General features: G+C 38.1%; 2 protein-coding genes and 1 long non-coding RNA gene across 5 annotated transcripts in view; all 3 read right to left on the minus strand.

Annotated features, from left to right (window-relative positions):
- LOC143860168 (16S rRNA processing protein RimM family) overlaps window positions 1-11814 on the minus strand; it is a 19153-nt gene extending 7339 nt beyond the window's left edge. For 2 of the 3 annotated variants that reach the window (XM_077370718.1, XM_077370717.1), the window contains exons 1-9: window positions 11562-11814; window positions 11132-11268; window positions 10813-10947; window positions 8122-8232; window positions 7489-7800; window positions 6832-7031; window positions 5142-5442; window positions 3123-3236; window positions 639-830 (exon numbers count right to left, since the gene is read on the minus strand). In XM_077370718.1, the coding sequence (XP_077226833.1) occupies window positions 639-830; window positions 3123-3236; window positions 5142-5442; window positions 6832-7031; window positions 7489-7800; window positions 8122-8232; window positions 10813-10947; window positions 11132-11268; window positions 11562-11745 (1686 nt within the window). In that variant the 5' untranslated portion in view covers window positions 11746-11814. The remainder of the gene's footprint in view (window positions 1-638; window positions 831-3122; window positions 3237-5141; window positions 5443-6831; window positions 7032-7488; window positions 7801-8121; window positions 8233-10812; window positions 10948-11131; window positions 11269-11561) is intronic. The other variant, XM_077370719.1, reaches the window with a different exon arrangement.
- Window positions 11815-14851: 3037 nt separating this feature from the next.
- On the minus strand, window positions 14852-17042 carry LOC143860620 (large ribosomal subunit protein eL32z). The gene is made up of 4 exons (XM_077371354.1): window positions 16924-17042; window positions 16580-16671; window positions 15235-15416; window positions 14852-15120 (listed from the first exon to the last, which is right to left on the minus strand). Exons 2-4 carry the CDS (start codon window positions 16667-16669, stop codon window positions 14991-14993), a joined length of 402 nt encoding a protein of 133 aa, XP_077227469.1. The 5' UTR covers window positions 16670-16671; window positions 16924-17042; the 3' UTR covers window positions 14852-14990.
- Window positions 17043-20532: 3490 nt separating this feature from the next.
- LOC143862139 (uncharacterized) lies at window positions 20533-21530 on the minus strand. Its single transcript, XR_013240174.1, has 3 exons — window positions 21287-21530; window positions 21130-21179; window positions 20533-21041 (listed from the first exon to the last, which is right to left on the minus strand). It is a non-coding gene; the product is annotated as an uncharacterized LOC143862139 (long non-coding RNA).
- Between the last annotated feature and the right edge of the window lie 3832 nt (window positions 21531-25362).

Consider the following 25362-nt stretch of genomic DNA (forward strand, 5'->3'; position numbering starts at 1 on the left):
CGGAACCTCGATTCAGCGCTCCTTAGGAAGGAGCTTCCAGGGAGCTCGACCCTAGAGAGAGACGGGACCGCTCTAATGATGCTCCCAGCCTGCTTCTATTACTCTATAAGTCCCACCATCACCAACTTCCTTATATCAAACTCCTCCAACTCTTTAAAGTACTTCGTTGGAGCAAGCACAAAGGCTTGTGCATCTTCAGAAGGCACGAGTGCACACAAATGAAGACCGTGAAGATGGTTAGAAATTAGCTTTTAGATGTACTTAAATTTTGAAAGATACATATGAAAATGGTTAGAAACTATTATTTTTTGATGTATTTGAATTTTGAAAGATATATAAAGAAAATATTACATACACGCTCCCATGGCGCTCCCAAACTTAGACTCTTCTAGATCCCACGCTTCCCCGCCCCCGCTCCCGCCCCCGCACCTGCTTCGTGCTTCTAAGAGATTTGGTGAGCTATAAACAAATCATGACTGGTTTTTACGAAACACAAATGTTCTGATATGGAAAAGTTAACATGCCAACATATGTTACACGCATTGACTATACACTGTATTTAGAAATCAAACCTTTTAAGGAATTAGAATCAAATTCAGTTTAGATATAAAGCCACAAATTCTAGTAAAATGTCTAACCTCCACATACTCTACGCCCATTTCATTGAGATTCTCTAAAATATCATGGGATGAGAGTAAGCTGATAACTCCTCCAGATCCCACAGGTGACTGGAGTATTTTCCACGGAGATTTTAACAATATCTGGTGCCTGTTCTGTTCTGTTAGCGAGCTGCTAAAAACAGGTAGCTTCTCTTCTTCCAAGAACCAGACCTGTAAAGGGGTCAAAGGAAAAGATAAAAATAAATATAAAAATAGTGCCCCATATCCAAAACACAGTAATTCTGTTAATAACGATGTGGCTAAAGATGCCAGAAGAAATCAAAATGTAAAAAAAAATGTTAGAAGGCATATCCACTAAAAACAAATTACCTCCAAACTATATTATCTAAAAGTCAAATTAATGTACAAAATAATGGGACTAACTGAATACTAAGCCCACCCTCCATGTGAGGTGACCCGGCCAATTAAAATGAGACAACCAGAATTAAATAGAAACACTTTATGAGTTTAAGAAAAATACATCACAGAATAAAGGCATATGTTAAAAAGAAAAGAGTGTAGGGCCAAGTAAATATACCACATTAGGATTTGGGAAAGCTAACACTTGACTTGCTAAAGTGTTGTAAAACTTGAAACCAATTTTGAATATTTTAGTTTGTACTTTTGTACACTAGTAAAAAATTAATAGTATTTAGATAAACAAGTGTTGAAACTAATTTTGCATATTTTAGTTCGTACACTAGTAATAACTTAATAATATTGAAATAAACAATTTGTCTAGCATGAACTTGATAAGGTATTGAAGCAGAAGTATATATTTCGAGAAATGGGTTAAGAAATAAAAAACTGATGGTTTAACTTATCAATAAGAAAACATAACTCACTGCAGACACAGAATCAAACTCGAGAGTAGAAACTTTCAAGTTCCGGTAACGTCAATGCTCTGAGTTGCCATTTCTAGCAGAAATGAAAAAAGCACTCTTAATAACAAAAGCTAAAACTATACAACCAAATGAAGATGCCATTTGCCTCTAAAACCATACAACTAAATGAAGATGCCATTTAACTAAGGGAAATGATAAATGAGACCATTTCCATCACGTGGGACACCCAGCAGCAGTGCATCAATGACTGCAGAGGGGCTGATGTACTTCACGTCAGAAGGATTCAACGGATTTGATCGCCACGTACACTGCAGTTGGGTGTCCCATGTGATGAAAAGGGGCGCATTTATCATTTCCCTTAACTAATCAATAATAAACATAAGTTATTCGATGAACAATAAATCAAACTCAAGATTAGAAACTTTCAAGTTCCAACATTTAACGTCAATGCTCTGTGTTCCAATTTCTAGTGGAAATTGGAACCGTAGTCACTACTGGAGTAGTCGCACTGAGTTTGCAAGGAATTAAAAAAGAGAAGACTGATTAAAAACAGTAAAAGAAAATGCAAATGAGTGAAAAGGACAGGATGTTCACAATAAAAAAGAAACATACAGCTTAATTAGTCCACATTCTATAATGGAAAAGGATGGGGTGGTCACAATAAAACAGCAACATACAACTTAATCAATTCATGTTCTATAATGGAATCTTATACCAATTAAAAGATCATTCCAATCAATTCACCCAATCCATCTGCATCATCATTAGCACTTCTTGGGATATGCTTGAGGCTTAGAGACATCTCCTTACTAATATCAAGGACTTCTAGGATATAATTCACTAATTGCCACGGCCCCAGGGGAGGTCTAGAGACATCTCCTTACTAATATCAAGGACTTATGGGATATAATTCACTAATTGCTATGGCCCCAAGGAAGGTCTTGTATCCCATGCTAACTGCTAACAAGTCTGAATCCATTTCCACTACCAACAATCTGGATAGTTCATCTATAAATATATGTAATCTGGTCGGTAAAGCTCATAATTTTGTTTCATTTGAGTTCGACTACCCAAATAAGTTCAGAAAATGCATTTACATCTTCTCCCACTAATATCTAAACACACCTCCATTATCGACTGGGCCTGGGTTACCCCGTGGAGTCTAAAATGGATATTTTGATTTCCAGTATTATTTCCCAATCAATTTTCTTTCATCGTTAAGTACTCCCTTCTTCCCACCCAAATGGACCAAATCACCACATATGGTTTTTTTCAATGGCAAAACTATATAAATGAAGAGAAAATACCTACAATGGCAAGATCGAGATGGTCTCAAAAGCCAAAACATATAGACATAGTAAAGACGCAACAACCCAATCAATGGGCAACAATCAAAGGATAGGATTCAAAATGATCATGGCACAAGAGAAGTCAACTCGGATGAGTTGAATCCCCCCAGAGAATTGGTGAGTTTCAAGTCGGTTCCGCTCCTTTGAACACTGAACATGGCCCAAGAGAAGTCAATGAATGAAACCCATGTAGGAATGAGTTCAAAGAAAAGCATATTGTAGTTTAAAGCATATTGTAGAATAACCTGCAAATTAACAATTATACCAACCTTTTCTCCATTGAATCCAAAATAGTCATGATCTGAAAAAAATTGTTGAGAAGACTGTATTTCATGAGCTGGGGAAATCATAACCAAAGGTACTGAGTAACACCATTCGTCTTCCTGTATTGCATGAGTATAATTCATCAAAAATGTTACATGAATTTAAGTAAAACAAGATGGATTTTAATCCCACATTTCATTGTCAAACTATGTAACAAAATTATTTGCAGCAATAATGAAATGAAAGAATCAAAAAAGGAAAAAAAAATCAAAATTAGAGATGTCCGTGAGATGAGAATTAGGGAGAATCCATATGTCATGACCTTTATTAAAAAGGAGCAACGTATAAAAAATTACAAGAGTTCCAACTGTGAGTGATACTTTAATAATCCCCACTATATAAACATAAAACATAATGACACCATACAACAAGTTAACAATCAGATATCATTCAAGAAAAAAGATTAAGTTAACAACCAATCTACTTCATATCTTCCTTCCATCAAGTTGGAAGGAAGATATTTTTTTGTCCCAGACTCATAAAGATTATTCTGAAATGAAACTCTTTCCAAGGCTCTAGTAAACAGCAGAGCCAACAGTTCACCACAATCCACCTCGAAGTGCTGAAATGTCTATGGGAGCTTGATTATCACAACAGATATGTATAGGAGGATCAACTTTGACTCCAATCTTTGCCAAGAATGTGTGAACCTCAATAACCCACAAGTACCAGGAGTCGTGGCTCTGGACTTTGCCTCTACACTCGATCAACGCGCTATAGCCTGCTTTTTGCTCTTCCACGTCACCAAATCTCCACCAACCAAGGTGAAGTTGAACTAGACTTTCAGTCTATAGGTGAAGCTGCCCAATCAGAATCAATAAAAGCAGACATGTAAAGGTGGCCATGATTGAAGAAATCAATCCCTCGTCCAAGTGTACCTTTGAATCAAATATCGTAAAATGCATGAACGGCCTTCATGTGTGGATGACTGAAATTGGATCACCACTCCAAAAGAAAAGGCAATATCTAAGAAGCCAAATGTTTGGTAATATCAACTATCCCACTATCGTTCATACCTTCCTAGAGCTGCAAAGAATCAAACACACATCCAAACTTAGACGAGAATTGGAACCCATAAGGGTTGTGAAACAACCAGTTACTCCAAAAGCTTAAGCTGTCGGAGAAGCGTTATTTAATCTTTTATACTTTAACACCCCCCCTCGCGTGTGGCCCCCCTTTTCTGGGTTGGCCTACATGTGGCACATGTGGCCCCTCTTTTTGGTTTGGCCATTGCATGTGGATTTTTACTATCAAGAAGGTTTGAACTCGGGACTTTTGCTCTGATACCATGTGAAACAACCAGTTACTCCAAAAGCTTAAGCTGTTGGAGAAGGCATTATTAATCTTTTATACTTTAACAAGAGTATCAACAGGTTTTACCCCCAACTTTATTGTCTCTTCAAGGATGTCTAGGACAAACTTCCATTGAGATGTGAAGATCTTCTTTTCAGTTGATGCAACCTCAATCCTAATAGAATATTTGAAAGGGGCAAAAACTTAACCCTGTACTTACATCTCAATGTAAAGAATAAGAATAGTGAATAAGAATAGTGAGGGTACCATTAACCTCCTTTCACAAAAAACAGAGTGATCATGAAAGCCCATCTGCAACAACGCCTTGCTAAACTTCTAAAGACTGACTCTAGGAGACTACTACGACTCATAGATCAATCGCTTTAGATGGCGCATATTTCATTTCTACAACTGAACCGAAAACCTAGAAAAGTGACCAGGTACACTTTTTCTTTCAAAATGCCCCAAAGAAAGAAGCATAATGATACATAGTAGAAGATATAAGATGGTGCAGGTGACAGTACCAAACACCTATGACATAAGCATAAGGTTACTTAGTAAAGAGAAATGAAACGCAAAAAAGATTTGATACAGATCCAATGCAAATTCTCACACTCGCAATTTTAGAAAACAGAGAAAAATATAAACAGGAAACTAAAATATGATATTACCTCAGAAAATTTCTTATCATCAAGAAATAAGGCCAGGAGATGGGATGCATTGGAGGGATTGTCAACACTTTCAGAACCAACAACATGAGTTTCATGCCCACTTCCCTGATCCTTGTTGTCATCCTTTACAAGAATAACGGCGAGTTTCCCTTTAGACATGAGATTAAACCCCCTTTCATGTAGTTCACGATTTATATCTGGATTCTTTTTGCTTCCATAATGAGTAAGGCATTCTTTTGATATTCTCAAAGCATTCTTCAATAGTTTAGGATTAGAATCGATAAACTCAGTCAAGTTACATCTGGTTCCACATGCCAAACACAAAAGTAAGTACATGTGCATCTGGGTTTAATATTTGAAGAAACATGGAAGTTCTCAATAGCAAAGGAGAAATCATTAATCTAGTAATACTTAGAAAAAGAAAGTAGTTCCTAGATAAACATAAGAATTATCATTTCACATGTAAAAGACCAATAGCCAAGGTTTCAAGTTTTCGGTTTCAGTAAGCGTTTCAGTCATGACAGAAATAGAAACATATCGGTTTCGGATGAAAATTTTGGTAAAATCTTGTAAAATCATGAAAACGTATGAAGGCTTTTAAAATGAAAGTTCTGGAAGTACTAGAATATGCAATTTACCATCTTTTATAAGATGTGAAAAATAGATATCTTTCACTCTATAGATATGCTTAAAATCTCATAAATGATGTACACATCTCCTATGCAATCACATTAGAAGAAACCCCTCAACGCCCAAGTTGTGACCCAACTCTACATGATAGATTTGATGGCCAGTAGGGAGAGACTGAGCTTCAGTCTTTACTATTGAACCGTATAAGTGTATAACACTTTCAAAATCCTAAAGACTTCCCCATACCCACAAGGGGCTTAAGAACACCCAGAGAGCTACCACCAAAATTGACCTTGATCTCACTAGGGAAATGAGGGATCCATTTCCCACATCTTCTCAACCTCAAAGGATAGTATGTCCATAAATGACCTCTTTTATTTTCTAAAAGGTCTTCAACTCACAACCCCATTTCTTAGTAGTACCCAATTAATGACCGATCATTTAGCAACTTTAATAATCTTCCCAATGGGAGAAACCTTAGCCTAAAAGATTATTTTCTTAGTAGTACCCAATTAATGACCAATCATTTAGCAACTTTAATAATCTTCCCAATGGGAGAAACCTTAACCTAAAAGATTATTTGGTTCTTCACTTTCCAAAATGGGATTTGCTAGTGTCCATCGCAGAAGGCATTTCGCGGATGGCCTGTTGCATGTGAGAGCAGCCACCTCATGAATGAAGACAGAATCTGCTGAAAAGTGAGCCTGTGTGGTTGCTCTCACATGCAACAGGCCATCCGCAAAATGCCTTCTGCGATGGACGCTAGCAAATCCCTTCCAAAATTTCTACAAAAACCATATATGGAGCGGTCACCTATAATATTTGACTTGTATCACCAAGATGATATTCGTTCTGTTCTTAAACAAGATCTAGAGAGAAAAAGCGGGAAAACCCAACGAACACCAAATCACTTGCAGATCGAGCTCCAAACCTTTTTTGCGGTTTCATAACGGAGGAAAAGATGGTCTTTTTTTAATGGAGGAAAAGATGATTACCCACTAAGTGACCCTAAAATCAGATAATCATGCAAAGTAAAAACAAGATCCAGTTCTATATCTACCTGGGAGAAGGCATATTGATATTATGTATTGCCTGTTGCAGTAATTTGAAATTAATACCCACAATCTGATTTGCAAGCAAGGACTTTTGGGCCTTCTCCCCGAATGAAAACCCTTGTAGGACATGTTGCTGCCCCATTTCACACAGCTTCTTTTTTGCAGCAATAAGACGTTTTTGGTACTTCTTTCTTTCTTTCCATTCCTGAAATGTTTCACAGGAATAGTTACTTTTCCGATTCAAAAATATGTCAACGTGATGTGCAACCACAAATTGTGGTCCACTTCTAAAAGAAATCCATCTCATATATTGGAAAAACAATGGGGCTACCATCCCAGTCAAGCACCTTTCTTCTATCAGAAAGTTAACATTTTTATCAAATAAAAAGCAAAAGAAAGGGTGGGGTAACAGAACCGCCAATGCCCACCATTCAAATCATATTCCCGGGAGAGGGAAGCCAGAACTGGTATGATTGGTGCATATTTGCATAATAAATACCAGAAAAATCTCTTTTGTTTTATGGATGAATACCAGAAAAATCTTATAGGCATCATTAAATGAAAACAACTGCACATATGATCTGCATGAAAACGTAATAACCCATCAGATTCGAATGTAAAGTTTAACTGATAATAAAAATAAAAGAATAAGAAGGCCAAACCAGCTGGCGTCTTTCCTTCTTGGATCTGTCATCAGATCGTAGATTCAATTCAAGAAGCCCTTTAGGAGGTGTAATCTGCATTTCTCTTGTCTTCATATCAACATCTGGAACAATTGCTTCGACAAACGGGACCCACACTAGACGGCCAGAAGTTGCTGTTTCTGACTTTAATAAACCAGAAGCCGCTGTTTCTGACTTTAATAAACCAGACTGATCCAACCTTTCTTCTTCTGAATGAACCATCACTTGTAAAAGATCGTTTGCCCCAAAGTTGAACACATTCACAACAGTCCCCACTAGCTTGCCCGTTTCCTGAAATAAAAAAGATTGTCATTGACTTCTGAAAATGGAAACCACTAAGGTATTATTTTCTTCATAGGAGACAACGGAGAAAATAAGAATATACATTAATGGAAAAACCAAAGAGACACAAAAAGGGGAAAAGTATGCGTGTATACTACTGACTTAGTAAGTATTCCAGAGGAACATTATCTCTTTTTCAGTGGAATACTCCGCACAAGGGAAGGTAAGGGTAAAGGCAACCACAAAACTGTCCTTCCTTTCATATGCTCGTTTTGTAACTAAAATATCATGTAATATACAATACCATACCAACAAGTCCAGACTCCATACCTTAAGAAAAACCCTCATGCCAACAAGATCAGGAATATAAAACTGTCCTTCCTCCAATACAGGCCTCTCACTTTCCCTTACAAGTATAGTTGATCCAACAAATTGTTTGGCCTGAGAAAGAGTACGATACATAAAGCATGTAGTTAGGCCTATATGTAATCACAAACAAGTAAATTTTAATAATACATAGAAAAAACTAGAAAGTAACATACAAATGAAGTTATTTAATTCCATCTCTCCTATGAACTTTGAAGTACAAGAACAAATTACTATCCCACAATGAATGAGAATATGAGATATAGCAAATTTAGCTAAGAGATATACAGCATTATAACTATGGAATGTGGAGTTCAGTTGGTTCTACAATTCTTGATATGAAATAAACTCGGATCTATGTTTGAGCAAGTTTTCAAAATGTTCTTAGACGAATAAAAGAAACATGTTTCGGTTTCGGTATGTGTTATGGTTGTGATGAAAATGGAAAGTAATATGATCTCTATAGATCCCAGAGTGCGGCATGCTGGTCCACTTCACCATTAGACGAATGCCATACATTTCGAAAATCCACATTGTGACTCGGTCACATCCAGAATTTCTTCAATGACGTCAGCGAATGTCCAAGAATAGAAAATACTGTCCCTCACCCATCTGACAACATTGAGGCCCTGTTGTTTTAGATTTCGGAAACCAATTGTGAGTCCTAAACCGATTATTGGACTCAAAATTAAACAATTTTAAGTCCAATTGTTTTACTTAGGTTGTCAAAATCTAAAACAAATAGGGCATGAAAGAATCACCCTCCGTGATGAGACAAACACATTCTGATCAACCAGTCTAATACTTCAGAGAAGAATCTGGACCTCTACCTCATTAGAATCTTTCTCGCCAATGGGGCCCAAAAAACAATCTAACCTTACTCGAAGAGCTCTTGAGAAGACCTCCAATGCTAGCAAGGCCCGAATTTTCAACCCTCGACCCGTCGAAGTTCAGCTTCAAAAACCCAAGGAGAGAATCCCATCTTGGACAAGCGTGATCCTTTTTTTTTTTGGGTTAGGTAAGCTGAGATCGAACCTGCGACCTTCTAGGTTGAGGTACCAAGTCTCAACCATTGAGCTACAGGCCCAACCCCAACATCAATGGAAAAGGGTGATCCTTGCCACAACTGCTCAGCCAGATTTCTTCCTATAACCTGTAGAACAAAGAGACCGAAGTTCCCCTAAACTGAGAGCTAAGTTATCGATTCCGTTTTGTTTTTTCGTTTTGGTCAGTGGAACAACCTGTTTCGGTGTTTCGGCGGATTCGATGTTTCATTTACGAAAAGACGCTTCAGCCAGAGAATTTTATGTAATAGTTAAAAATTTTAAATATATATATAAACCAAATTTTATGTAATAGTTAAAAATTATATATATATATATATATGAGAGAACTGTTGAGCTCACCATTTTTTTGGTGCGCTTAAGTTGTTATAACGCCTCCCATTCATTTAAATGTTTGGGTTCCGCTGGGTCCCGCTTAAGCGTACCAATAGGAGGCGTTATAACAACTTAAGCGCACGCTTAAGCTCACCAACAGTTCTCTCTCTCTCTCTCTCTCTCTCTCTCTCTCTCTATATATATATATATATATATATATAAGAAAATAGAAAATTGCAAGAAAAATATAAGAAACTATTATATGAACCAAATTTAACAAAAAACACATTTTATTACTTAAGCATTAAATTTATTACTATACATCAATAAAAGAAAGAAAATTAATAGGGTTTAGACGTTTAGATGTGTTTATATAGGGTTTTTAATGTTTGAGGAGGAGAAGGGATGGAAAATACCCTTCACATGGCTATAAAATGGTCAAAAGGCTAAAAATAAGGGTAAACCCAGAAAAAGGTCATTAAGGGGCGAAACTGTAAAAAAAAAATTTCAAAAAATGAGTGTTTCGGACGAAATAGGGGAAATGAAATAGACGAAATGAAATGAAATGAGACAAAACATGCCGAAACGGAGCAGAAGGTGTTTCTGTTATGTTTTTGAGACCAGAATGAAACGTTTCGGCCATTTTGACCGAAACTAAACAAAATTGATAGCTTAGACTAAGAGAGATTAGTTGCCCGCTGGATCACCACAAAGAAGATCTTCCATTGGATACTTCAAACACTCATCGATATCCCTTTAAAGATGATTCGTTGAGAGTGATTCTCTTGAGGATGTTCTTGATCGGATTGAAGGGCAAAGTGTGTTTTTCCAACATGCCCTTCGGTTGGCAAATACAGAAGCCAATGAACTTGTCCACCATGAGCTTGTGTTTATAAGATCTTCTTTTCTCATCTCTATCACTTCTTTTGTATTTTCGGATTTCTATATTTGGTTTTTATTTGACCACTTTTGTAATGTTTCTCTTTTGAATGAAGTTTTTACTACCATTAAAAAATAATCAAATCTGCATTATAGCAGTGTATCGGGAATTCGAGGCTAATCTTAGTCCAGACTTTATAAATAAGCCCATGTAGCTCAATGCAAGTAGGACTTCTTCTTCTTTTTTTTTCAATTATCATGAATACATCCCTCCGCCTTGTCCAAAGCAGAAACTAGAAGGATTCTACCCACCAAAATGAAACAAATCGATAAATAAGAACAGAAAATGCCAAAAGAAACTGCAATATCCAAAAAGCTAACTGCTCAATTAACTCACCTTATCCACATTATCAATCCCACTGAAACTGAGAATCCAAGTCTTCTGCCCGGGTTGGCCTCTTCCCTCAGTCAGCTCCACTTCTTGAATTGTCTCTTTACCCAAAACTCGCATCCTCAACCATCTTCTTCCAGGCTACAAGAGCACATTTTCAAAAGCAGAGAAAAAACCCAATTGAAGGAGGAAAACCTCTTTAGCTTTTAGATTTATCAGTGAACACATAATCCAAACCAAATCATTAGAAAACACAAAAGCAGAGATAAATAGATAGATAGAGAGAAGGAGATTATGAGTGGATATTGTAAACACCTAATTTTACCTTTGAGAATCGCAATTCAGGAAAATCGGTGCTGGGTTTGACGCGGAGCTCCCCTTTGAGGCCATGAACCTTAGAGATATACCCAATTTCAATAAATTCTGATTCATCAGGGATGGTCTCAACAACAGCTTCAATGGCTGAAGAATAAGCAAGCACACCTCAAAAAAATCAAAACCCATAAAACAAAAACTACTAAGAACCAATCCCATAAAATAAATTTTAAAGATAAGCTAAATAAAATCAAACCCATCAGATAAAAGGCACAAAATCAAAATATATTAAAGAAAAAAAAAAAAAAAAAACCCACTCTATATCAAGAACCCAATAAAAATAATAACCCAAATCCAGAATCTAATAGAATACTCGAATTTAAACATCAATATCAAACCCTTCAAAGGTAAACCAACTCGGGTGATGGAGGAAACCTCACCTGTGGTGTGAATAGGAGAAAGGGTATGCTGGGCAAAATGCGAGCAATTCAAGTGCAGCTTCGTCCATGAAGGAATATTAGAGTAGCTTTTGAGGTGTTTTGGAAACAAGGTTTCAAAGTGTAAACGGTTGGGAAGAGTAGGGACTGGAGGGGTCGAGGAGGAGAGAAGGGAAGGGCGTTGCATCGTTTCCCCCCTCAAAATACAGAGAGAAAAACAGTAGAGATGCACAAAAACAACGGATAGAGTAAGGGTGTTTTGGTCGCTGTAAAATTAAAAGGGCGTTTTGGCACGTTTGGCTAGGCTGAAATTTTTTCATGGAAAACATTTTCCCCTAGGCAACCTTGAAAAAGTATTCAATGAAATATTTGTGGGGGCTAGGTGGGGAATAAGAGAGGTGGGAGATGAAATAATTCATCTCAGATTTTGTCTTATTCATTTAATTCATCTGGGTGGCTGCTCTCTCATGCAAGAGCCCGCCCTCAAAAACTAGTTTTAAGTAGATATTTTTTGGCGCTGATATCCCCATCCCCCCCCCGCCCGACGGCTGGCTAACGTTTTCCCACCATTTGACCGGTCTCTCTCTCCACACACACAATAGGAACAGTTGGTGGGCCCAACAGAAACCGTTGGTGGAATGGTGGGCCCATCTTTGAACAACGTAGGCCCCGCTCATACCACACCATAGGATAATCCAAACCGTCCATTTGATGGGCCATAAACGTAAATAGGTTGCGTCCCAAAATATTATTTCCATACGCTGATCCTAGCCCTCCGATCTAAATAGAAACTACATCTTATGCAACCTCTATAGATTGTAGGGTTGTGATCATCCTACGGAAATGATTTTTGAGGCACAACCTATTTACATTGTGGCACATCAAATGGACGGGTCAGATCATCCTATGGTCTGGATGGTACACTTCATTTTTGAAAATATGGGTGGGGCCTAAATTGGTACGAACCACACCATAGGATGATCCAAACAATGGACGGCTTGGATCATCCTATGTTGTGGACGGTACGCTTCAATTTGAAAAGTATCGGTGGGGCCTACGATTGGGCCTTAATGTTAGTGTACGACCAATTCCATAGGATTATCCAAACCATGGACGGCTTGGATCATCCTATGTTGTGGACGGGCCTTAATGTTACTGTACGACCACAGGATGATCCAAACCATTCATTTGATGGGCCAACCCTTTTGGGGGCACAACACATTTACGTTATGGCCCATCAAATGGACGGCTCGGATCATCCTATGGTCTGGACGGTATACTTCATTTTCAAAAATATGGGTGGGGCCTAAGTTGGGCCTTAATGTTACTGTACGAACCACACCATAGGATGATCCAAACCATGAACGGCTTGGATCATCCTATGTTGTGGACGGTACGCTTCAATTTGAAAAAGTATCGGTGGGGCCTACGATTGGGCCTTAATGTTAGTGTACGACCAACTCCATAGGATTATCCAAACCATTGACGGCTTGGATCGTCCTATGTTGTGGACAGGCCTTAATGTTACTTTACGACCAACTCCATAGAATGATCCAAACCATTCATTTGGTGGGCCACAATGTAAATAGGTTGTGCCCCAAAAATCATTTCCATAGGATCATCACAACCCTACAATATATAGAGGTTGCATAAGATGTAGTTTCTATTTAGATCGGAGGGCTAGGATCAGCCTCTGGAAATGATATTTTGGGACGCAACCTATTTACGTTTATGGCCCATCAAATGGACGGTTTGGATTATCCTATGGTGTGGTATGGGCGGGGCCTACGTTGTTCAAAGATGGGCCCACCATTCCACCAACGGTTTCTGTTAGGCCCACCAACTATTCATGTTGTGTGTGTGGAGAGAGAGAGAGAGAGAGAGAGAGAGAGAGAGACCGGTCAAATGGTGGGAAGTGACATATACGTTAAATCCTAACGTTAGCCAGCCGTCCGGGGCGCGGGCGGGGGGAATGGATGGATATCAGTGGCCTATTTTTTTGGGAAGTGATAAATCCGCCCAGGAGTGTCTCAATAACTGCAGATGGGCTGATGTACTCCACATCAGAAGGATTCAATGGGGCACGTACACCGCTGGTGGGTGTCTCAAGTACTCAAAAAGGGCGGATACATCACTTCGCTATTTTTTTTGCAGGGATTTGCTAGGGACGATCACAGAAGGCATTTTACAGATGGTCTGTTGCATGTGAGATCAGCCACATAGGCTCACTTTTTAACAGAGTTTGTCTTTATTCATGATGTGGCTGCTATCTCATGCAACAGACCATCTGCGAAATGCCTCCTCCTTAGCAAATCCATTTTTTTTTTTTTTTTGGCTATTTCTTATGCTCTATCCACTCCACTAACTCCAGTCTTACTCTCCCTTGTCCGCCCTTCTGAGTTCTGAGACACACTTGGGTCCACAATTATTCTACGGAATTATTGTGGGGAAATGATATCAGCACAACCGTATTTCAATAATTGCACTAAACCATCTTGTCTTTAATTATTTAAAGTGCCGTAAAACATTATTACTGTTTCCAAAAAGATGAAGACCATTACAAAGGAAAAGAAAAGCTGAGTTTGTGCAATTGTTAAAACATAGTTGTGCTGATATCATTTCCCTTTATTGTTTTTTGGATGCACGACATGGCCTTAGCTTGGTTTTGTTCTTCAAAAGGTTTCCGAAAATTTGGTTTTTTGTCAAACGGTGACAAAAATATTGTCATATCGGAAAAAACCCAACTTTCCCGGAACTTTAGAGAGTATGCAAGCACGAGAGAGAGATTGTGCACAAGAAACACAGCTTGTGTTCTCTTGGGGGGCTATGAGAGGGAGAGAGCCTGGATGATCTTTCGGGTAAAGAAAGATAAAAACTATACTTTGTTAGATTAAGCTAAACAAATTTCAGGGCATGTTTGGCAACCATGAAAATAAATTTCATGGAGTATTTATTTACCCAAGGAAGGTGAAACCGGAGTAGAGGACTGCTTGAGCAAGTGACTTTGAGCATGAGTTGGAGCTGAAAAATAGAGAAAAAGAATTCCTGTTTATTTTCCAGCTCCACCTCTTAAAACTCTCTCCTCACCACCACCTCAAATCTATCCTTCTCTCCCACCTCTTATTTTCGATAATAATGCAAATAAAATAGACAAAAACCTATTAGTCCGATGATTATGGTCCACCATCAAAGATACAATTTACGGATAACATTCAGGCATTATGGATAACTAGGGGAACTAAGTTCACTCAGAGAGCCTAAGAAAATTCAGCTTAAGGTTTAAGGGCATGGAATAATCCAAAACAAAATTTGGGAATTAAAAGTACCAATCTAATGTAACATCCTTCTAAATGTGACATGAAACAACCCAAAACAAAATTTGAGAATTAAAAGTACCAATCTAATGCAGCATCCTTCTAATGCACTAGTTGCTCATTCGTCCTCCTGGCTGCGCAGCCTCGCCAGTTTGTTTGTAACAACAACATCCAGCTGTGCCGCTCGCTCAACGATCTCTTTCCTTTTCCTTGTAGACACATTGTGTGCAATTTCAGCACAGTAAGTCCTGAATTGCATCGACAGAGAACATAAATAGGTGAATAGAAATTCTACTGGTTAGAATAAAGGAAGTTTGTATGGATAGTTTGTTTCTCAAGAAAGTAAAAAATATAAGGTGAACCTGTTATGCATCATCAACAGTTCAAGCTCTTTGACATTGTGCACCACAAATTTCTTGAAACCGTTAGGGAGGTAGTGGCGAGTCTTCTTATCTGACCCGTATCCAATATTGGGCATCAAAGTAACTCCCTTGAACTTCCTCCTCACACGCGAATCGATACCCTTGGGTCTACGCCAGCTTGGCTGTCACAATTCATTCAATGTAACCACATATAATCAACTGAAGGGTCTCATTAGAAGAAGAAAAAAATCTCTGACAGAAAAATAATTTGGGTGTTTTCAACTTGTGTGTTTGAGTTTAACAAGCATTGGTAAAGAAAACCAAAATATATTGTAGGTTGTTTTGGCCTTTTTCTCGAATTTTCATCTCAAAAAGCACATGCCTATCATAAAAACCAACTTTGTTTAAAACCGCCAATAACCTCTATCCAAATCCAACTTATTCCCATGGCACAAGGAGGCCAAAAGACCATTAAGGAGAAACAGAAAAAATGCAGAATGGTCCCTAGAAACATCAGCTAAGGTGCATTTTATCCTCAACATATTAGCATTGCCCTGATGAGTAATTGGACCAAAGATGCAAGCTAGAGGAAAACTCTCTTCAAAGGGGGCATTAGTAGCCTATAGACTTGCACCTCAAATGCATCTAGAAACATCTTCCGCTACTAAAAAATAATGAAGCTGCTCTCCACAGAGATAGAAATCCTTAGATAAGCAGTTCCACAGATTGGCAACCATGCATGGATAATTTTAATTTGAATAAACCTCTAGGATTGGCTACCTTGGTTGTATAGTATACCTATACCCCATCCACTGAGGCTGTTCTCGACCTGAACAGAGGATAGGAAGCCTATCCAAAGGATAAAATAGACCTAGGCTTGCTATCCCATGGAGAACAGCTCCAGTGGGGCTGTTCACCGAGCGGATGGGATTCCTTGGGTAAGCTATTCCTGGGATTGGCTATCCTGCTTGGATAAGTTGAACTTGAAACCATAAGATAAAGAACTACAAAAATCAATGGTTTAGCCTGGATTGACGGATCAAAGACTAGGGTCGTCCATTCAAGGTGTTCTCAAGGGTATGTAACTGGATTAGACAACATCGGTCCGACCAATGGATCGTATCACATGATGGCACAAGCAAGGCCCAATTAATATCAGTTAGGAACAAATCTAACAGTCACCTTCTTTTTACCATTTCCCATTATCAACAACTGACTTGAGAATACAACTAATAAGCCATTTCAGTAAACTAATCATATAAAAGAGGGAACAAGATATGGTTAACAAAACCTGTCTAGAGAATGCAACAATCTGTATAGATTAGCACATGAGAAGAAAATATACCTTCACAGAGACCTTTCGGTCACTCTGCGGCCTCTTAAACTTCTTGACACGCTTCTTGATTATCTTCTTTGTGAGCAGAGGAACGGCCATGGCTAGGGTTTTAAATAAGAAAAAACCCATCAAGATTTCAATGTAATAAAATGGATACCAACTATACCAGAACCCTAATTGCTACAAGAAATGATCTCGATTTCACATAAAAATACCAAAAATAGAAATAAATGTCCAGAAGAATCGATAAAATCTAAGAGAAAAACAAGAGATTTGCCCAATAATAAGAAATGGGTTCTCATCTAGAAGAAAAACAAAGCAAAATTGATCAAAGAAATGAAGAAAAAACTAACCTGGAAGTAGTGGCGACTCTAACTTTGAGAGAAGCTTGCCCTAAGAAAGAATAGAAGAGGAGCTTGTCTAGGGTTTTTAAGTCCGCAAAGGAAGATTAGGGGTAAAAAGGGAAAATAGAAGTTAAAGTAAAAAATCGAGACCGTTCATCTGCTTATCTCTATTGAATGTGGATCGTTAGTCCTTAATTCCTAATTACTTTTTAAATATTTGTCTTACAGGAGCTTTTACAATCGGATGGTTAAGATCAACCGATTATAGCCTACCTAGGACCTGTTCGTTTTAGATTGTGAGTTTGTGAAAACCTATTGTGGGCCCTTGAGTCAAATATGTTCTTTATTAAAAGGGAAAAATACATATACACCCCCTCAACTATTGAGTAGGTACCAAAGACACCTCCTCAACTTGATGACATTTTTAAGTAGACCCCCTCAGTTGACGGTCCGTCAGTTTAACCTGATGGAATGACTAAAACTAATCATGGTTAATATTTTGAGGACATGAATACCCTAGTCATGAGTTTTAAGTCATTTGCAGATGGATTAGGGTTACGCCATTTTCCGCCGCCGCCATCGTCGTCTCCTCCACCACAACAATGAAACCCCACTCCATGGCTACATCAAACCCCACATTTCAAGAAAAAAACACTGATAAAAAAAAAGATCTAAAATATTAGAGTTTCCGTGCAAAGCATGATAATGATGTGAATGAAGACAAATAAAACCCCTACATCGAGGGTTTGTGTTGATAAATAAACAAGGGTTTGAATCAAACCCTAATTTTCAGTTTTCAGGCATGAAAACCTTAATTTTTAGTTGAGGAAGACGAGGGCCTTATAGTCGTTTCCTCCTCTCCGTCCACTCCGTCACATTAAAAAAACCAATGGATAGTTTAGGGGGTGTCTTTGGTAAGTTCGAAACCACGGTGTTAGAAGTGGAATTTGGCCATAGTTGAAGGGGTGTATGTATTTTTCCCTTGTTAAAAAGAAGAAGAGTAGCAATCAAAATACCTCTTTTTAACGATAAATTATTATAGGTGCAACTCGGGTCGGGTTCAACCCAAACCCGACAGATTCAACCCGAAAGAAGGTCACATCGGGTCAGATTGAGCTCGGGTTCGGTTTGACTTTCCCAACCCAGGTTGTTGGGCTCGGGTTGAGGGTTTGGCAACCCAAACGAGTGAAACCTGACATTTTTTTTATGATTTTTTATTTTTTAAGCTTAAAAACTCGAGTTGGGTCGGATTGAAATCGGGTCGGGTTTGGGTTGGAAAATTGGGTTCCTCGGATATGGTCGGGTTGAACCTCATCGGTTTGGAAATCGGGTTGGCCTCAACCCGACCCGAGTTGCACCCCTAGAAATTATAGGGTGCCCGTGAAGTCAAGTGTAGGTGGTACTGTAAAAGTACCACCCTAAAAATAGTGCCGTGTTGTTGGATCAAATATTAAGGGTGGCACCGCCCATACTTGGCTTCACGGCCTGGCACCATATAAAATCTCCTTTTTTACTGTTTGTTTCTCTTCTCTTCTTGTCATTTCTATTTTACTTCTTCTTGCATCTTCTTAGATTTTGGTATTTACTTGCAAAGCCATTTCCATTTATTTAAGATTTTCATGTAAATTCCTTGTTTGGATTTATTTTCCAGACCCAATTCTGACAAGATAAAAAGTCAATTTTTCAATTATAGTACAAAATTCGACCTTTTTGGTATTTTGGGGTAGGTAAAAATCTTAACTTCCAAGCAGTGGGGTATTTTTTCAATTTAAAAAATCATAAATTTATCATGTCCAAACATTATTAAATCCCAAAAGTTCAATAAAAAAACTCATTATTCGCTCTCTAAATTTTTTTCATCTAGTCGGACACTTGTCAACCAAGACATTTTAGTTGAGAGTGACTTTCCTTCAAGTAAATGCTGGATATTTACAACCTCTATGTTAAGATGGAGTGAATTGCAGCGGATAGCCATGTTGTTCCAATTTTTAGTATTTTTTGTTTTTCTTTTAATTTTAAAATATTAAAAAAGTGTCTTCGGTCGTAGCATTCTTTTTCGAAACGAAATGCCAAAATTGCCAAAATGACGAAATATTTTGTTCTACACCAAAACAAAACAATGAACAAAACATAATCAACAACCAAGTCGAGAATCAATTAATCTACAGTAGAAAATGATCATGGTAAGAAATGAGGATTTGCTATCTATTTTGATTAGTTAGCTTTGATGAAGTATGCGGTGAAATATGCAAAAATGAACAAGAAAAGCATTTAATTAAGAATATTGGTTTTTATCTCTAAGGTAAAACCCTACCCAGTTCTACCAATTATTTTACACTTAGAAGTATATTAGGACTATTAGAACTCTTTGACATCAAATAGATCTTTGTACTCTCACTAGTGCCTCATATAGTCTTCTATATAGATGCTATGGATGAGCTTACTAAGGATGGCCTTTCTCAATCCCTTTGAGAAGAGATTGGCAATTTGATCAGCAATTCTAATAATTGGTTTTATATATGACGATTCTGGCAGTGACCTTTTAATTGAGAAAATGACAATCAACTTCTATCTGCTTTGTTCTCTTGTGGTCAGGGTGCAGCCGAACTGGGAAGGGGGGCCCTTTCTTTTTTATTCGTACCAGATTAGATGATGATGAGTAGGCCAAGAGAGATGTGTCTCTATGCAGTATGCACCTTCTTACTATCAGCAAGGGGAAGGTTGGATGGGTTGCCTTTTCAATCAATCTCCGGCTGCTAAGATAGGAGATGCTATTGGTACGAGTTGTAAGGAGTCTTGGTCTCTAGTTGATTTGGGGTGTCATTTCATTTTTGCAATTTGAGTGAGTGCATTGCGAGACCAAACAAGTTGCTTCCTTGCCCCATAATAGCATCATCTGTTTCCTAAAGGCATAAAAATTTGCACACCTAAGGGAAGTACATAACCAACTATGAGGATCACTCAAATGAGGGGTTGCTCAAGGTTTTGTGCACCCTTGGGAGAGAAATCATGACATGGAGCATGTACACTTGGTGCTATGCTTCTATGATTCCTTAGGCCCACCACTTTTTCTAAATTTAAGAGAGAAATCATGGCTTTACATGAAGCCTTAAGGCTTAAGCATAGTCGCTTTGGAGTTTCCAAAACATATAGAATTTTGAAGGGTGAACAAAACCCACTGCTCATAAAAGAATTATTTGACAAAATTGCCAATAAAAAACATTTTAAAATCCAAAAGAAAGGGACAGAATGGAGAATTGAAACTCTATAAAGGCTTTTAAACTTAGAACATTTTCAACAGAATTAAGATAGGTGTTTGCTTGACAGATGGTGAAAAAAGAAACTCAAATTTGTTGCAACCTTAGCATTGGTGATAAAGCTTCGAAAGCTAATTAAGTAAGTGGAAATGGTTAGCTGCATGTTGAATAAGATTAAACAAGCTAATTTGTTTAGATTCAACCAGAGGAAGATAGACAGAGAAGAAGCATTCAAAAGGCAATCACCATATTGGCTTATGATTGCCTATGAAAATGGTTCATTAAAAAAGTGATTTGACCCGCAATTTCTTTGCTACTTTTCCTATACTCCCGTTGAATTAGCAATTATCAAACCCAAATAAGTCAAACGTATAGAAAATAAATTAGAAATGACGTTTTCAGTGTAACAACCCATGCTAGCATTGAATGCTAGATTTCTTCAGTTTCAGTGTCTGAAACTGATTTGTTCCTTACATTACTCCAAACCCATGTTACATTCAATGCCAGAAACCCATTATTCTATTTTTCATTCCTTACATCATTTCTTCAATTTCCTTTACCCCCTTTTTTTATGGGGTAAATCTAGAATCATTATCAATCAAACCCTGGACATTGAACCTTACAAAACTTTCTAGCATTAAGCTGAAATACTCAAAACCACACATCGATCTCTTGAACGTTAGTTAGCATTTTATGTAACATGCACTTATTCTACAGGCACACACATATACACAGAGAAAAGAGTCATGGGCTATTTTGTAAGTTGCTCTTTCTAACTTGGATTGGCAAGGAATTGCTGATAGGATTGGGTCCCGAATGGACTTCATGCAACTCCACCCTTGGAACATTGCCACCTCCTCTCATCAATGACTGAAAATGGTAAAAGAGATTGTAAGAAAATTTTAAATAAATCGAATATTGCAAAGAAAGAGGAGGAACACATGAAAAAAATGCCAACCTGATATGTCAACCCCACCAATGATTCACTTTTTATGTGAGTCTCGACATCTGAAAAAGAAAAAGCAAAAACCCCCAATTAAAATTAGTGCATGATAGAAAAAGAGAGAGGAAAAGGAAAAAAAAAAAATAACCCTAAAATTTCTTTTCTTTCTTACCTTTGAGTGTTCTTATGGATAGAGATGGATGGATGAAGAGAGAGAAAAGAAGGAAGATGAGGAGAGGGGATGAGAAAGAAGAGAAGAGCCTCAACATGTTTGATTGCATTAGAAAGATGAAGATGAAAGTTGGTTTTGAAGGATAAGGAGAAAGGGTTTTGGATGGATATATAAGGGGAGAGAGAGAGATCGAGAGGTTGAAGAGCGGGGAGCAAGGAAGATCGGAGTGACGTGGGGTTGGAGACAAAGTCAGGAAAGAGAGTGTATTTTAGCTGGAGGAGAGGTGGACAAGTCTGAATAATAAGACGAAGGAGTTGAGTTGATGATATGTAGCCAGTTTGACACTCGTCCATGGACGAGGTGACTAAGGCCTGTTATTTTTTCATCAATAAATCATATGATAATCATCACTATACTCATTTTTCTGTACCAAAATGCATGCTTTCACAATAGGGAAATTTTTAAAAAGCCACTTTTACACTAGTCCTTGCCAAATAAAATTATGCCCATATTTCCCTGCCCATACCCTTGCTTTTACAAAATTTAGGAAATTAAAAAAAAAAAAAGCCACTGCTCATGCCTAAAAGATATATTTTGGGGCCTAATTCTGAATCATTTAAGTGATTAGATCCATTGGTCCGGGCAGCCATCACATGGCCAACCAAAGCCGACCAAATTCCACGAAGAACACCTTGATCAAGTGATTATCTAGATCTTTTATCTACAGCTGGTCTCGAAGCCGCTCTATCATTAGAAGTACAAGACCTCGAGGTGTATTTTGACTCACTATTAATCATTTGTCAAACAAATGGGAAATGACAGACTAAAGAAGATAGGCTGATTCCATACAATTCTCACCTCACAAATCTGGTTAAAAGCTTCCGCAATATCAACTTTACCTTTATCTTTAGATTGAGAAACAAGTTCGTTGATGCTTTAGCTACACTCGCCTCTATGGTTGACATTTCAGTAGGAGTAGAGGTCCGTCCTTTGACAATAAAGCGACATGTGATCCCAACACACCTACACATGATTGAAATAGCAGCCAGATGTCCAGATGGAAAACCTTGGTATTTTGAATCCTTTTCTTTTTAGGAATATAGCCCGTCATGATCATATCTCAATTCCTTAAAATGCAATTCGTATAGTAACCACAAAAGTCATTGTGTTGTCAAGCCCAATTAACCACACCAAATCTGATGTTCCAAGCTAACGTGTGAGTAGAGGAAAGTTTTTCCTCAAAATTCCAAGCGTTCCTTTCCATCCAAATCTCCCGCATAACTGTAAAGGGAAGTAGGGAGCGTAAAGATATTTTTTCCAAGAGATCCAAATTAACTTGTCATGTTCCAGCTAAACAATATATAGATTCTTAATGGAATACACAATACCCAATGAATGCCAAACCAATCGTACCCTTGTGACCAAATACCGTGCACTTCCTTCCAGTGATGTTCAATTCATTATCCGTTTGTAGTTAACTGTCTTAATTACTTGTGGGATTATCCGTTTAAGATGGGACCAAGCGCCTCATAATGTTCGACGAGGTTAATGTTCTTGAGATCACATGCATGCCCTCATATGCTTTCTTGTAGGACCCAAAGTTTGTCTGATACTCTAAATCATAAAACTGACATTCTGCACACTTGTTTTATAATAGAGCTTGAGCTAGAGGAATGTTATAGTGAGATGCTGATTACACGAGACACATAAGACGCTCCCTAATACTCTGGGTTGTTTCCGGGCAGGTCGTAATTCTTTGCTAACAGAAATGGAGAGCTCTAGCTTTTGATCGAGATATATACTAATTATCTTATGATATATACTAATTAATTACACCATGGGGGCCTTTCTGACCATTCGATCTTTCTTCTTTTATGATTCAAATTATATCTATATATTCACCGATCCATTCATTCAACTGAAAAAAAAAATAATACCCGTTTGGAACTTTGAATTGCAAGAAGAACATTTCTCATGGAAATGATTTTCTTAGGAAATTTTTTCTTCCCACGATTTAGAGAATAATGATACGATTATATCTAATTTAGAGGGATATTCACTCTAAGTAAAAATTGAATTGAGTTGGTTCAAGTTAATATATATATGAGGAAACTAAACTTGTGGTGAGCTAGCTTGCCCAATCATATGGGTCCCACATTTTGGGGAGTGATCCAAACCATTCATTTGCAAGGCCTTATCATAGATGAGGGGTGTACCAAAAATCAGCTCCATAGGATCATCCTAACCCCTCCATTTGTGGAGGACAAAAATGGGGCAGATTTGTAAGGGACTTTCAAATGAATGGTTTGGATCATCCTAACAAAGTGGGCCCCCATGTGATTGGGCAAGCTAGCTCACCATAAGTTTGGTGAGCTTAACAGTTTCCTCTATATATATATATATATATAGAGAGAGAGAGAGAGAGAGAGAGAGAGAGAGAGAGAGAGAGGAAAAGGAGTGTGCGGTCGACCGCAAATAAGGTTATTTGTGGTCGAGGGGCCAAACACATGGTTCCCACATTTTTTGTGGTGATCAAAACCATTCATTTGCAAGGCCCCATCATAGATAGCGTGTGTTCAAAAAATCAGCTCCATTGGATCATCCTAACCCAACCAAAAGTGGAGGGCAAAAATGGACAGATTTGTGGCAAACCGTGTCTGTCCATTTTGCCCTCCACTTTTGGATGGGTTAGGATGATCCTGTGGAGCTGATTTTTGGTACACACGCTATCTATGTAAGGGCCTTGCAAATAAATGCTTTGGATCATCCTAACAATGTGGGCCCACATGAGTTTTGGGCCCTCGACCGCACCTCAGCTTGGTGCGGTCGAGCGCACAATCTTATTCCTTATATATATATATATATATATGAGAAAACGGTTCCTACACACTTGTGTAGATAAGTTATTTACACACTAGCTTAAAATGCAATGGGGGCCACATTATTTGGGTGATCCAAACCATTCATTTTTAAGGCCCTCTCATAGGTCCACAAAAAATTAGATCCATAGGATCATCCTAACCATTCGAACTGTGGAGGCAAAAAATGGACTAATTTGTGAAGGTTTAAAGACAACGGTTCATACACACATATATATATATAGAAAACGGTTCATACACATATGTGTAGAGAGTTCTCTACACACTAGCTTAAAATACAGTGGGGCCCCACATTGTTTGGGTGATCCAAGCCATCCATTTTAAAGGCCCTCACATAGATAGGGTGTCTACAAAAAATCAGATCCATAGGATCATCCCAACCTTACGATTTGTGGAGGTAAAATGGATGTCTTTAAACCTTCACAAATTAGTCCATTTTTTGCCTCCACAATTCGAATGGATAGGATGATCCTATGGATCTGATTTTTTGTGGACACCCTATCTATGTGAGGGTCTTAAAAATGAATGGTTTGGATCACCCAAATAATGTGGCCCCCACTGTATTTTAAGCTAGTGTGTAGATAACTTATCTACAGATATGTGTAGGAATCGTTTTCTCATATATATATATATATATATATGAGGAAAGTGTCTCTAGTCTCTCCCCTAGATAAGCTTATCTACTCCTCCCTTTAAAAAAACACAGTGGGCCCACGCTGTTTGGATGATCCAAAGCATTCATTTGATAGGTCCTAACATAGATAGGGTGTGCCCAAAAAATCAGCACCAAAGGGTCATCCTAGAACTTCGTTTTGTGGTGCCTTGTGGTACCTAGAATGGACACGGTGTGCCCAACAAAATGAAGTTCTAGGATGACCCTTTGGTGCTGATTTTTTGGGCACACCCTATCTATGTTAGGACCTATCAAATGAAGGCTTTGGATTATCCAAACAGCGTGGGCCCACTGTGTTTTTTTAAAGGGAGGAGTAGATAAGCTTATCTAGGGGAGAGACTAGAGACACTTTCCCTGCTGTTTTTCCCTCAAATTTTTAAAAAAATATAAGCTTTTAAAATGACAGCTATTTTGGAAAAAATATGGGTTTGATGAATATGGGCCATTGATTTGCTCTGATGTGATGCTACCAGTCGACGATTCCCTTATGAGAGCTTTTTGAGAATTGTAATAAACTTCTGTTT

This window comes from Tasmannia lanceolata, unplaced genomic scaffold, assembly GCF_043159265.1.
Source record: "Tasmannia lanceolata isolate RefF3 unplaced genomic scaffold, GAP_Taslan_0.1 ptg000037l, whole genome shotgun sequence".
Lineage (NCBI taxonomy): Eukaryota > Viridiplantae > Streptophyta > Magnoliopsida > Canellales > Winteraceae > Tasmannia > Tasmannia lanceolata.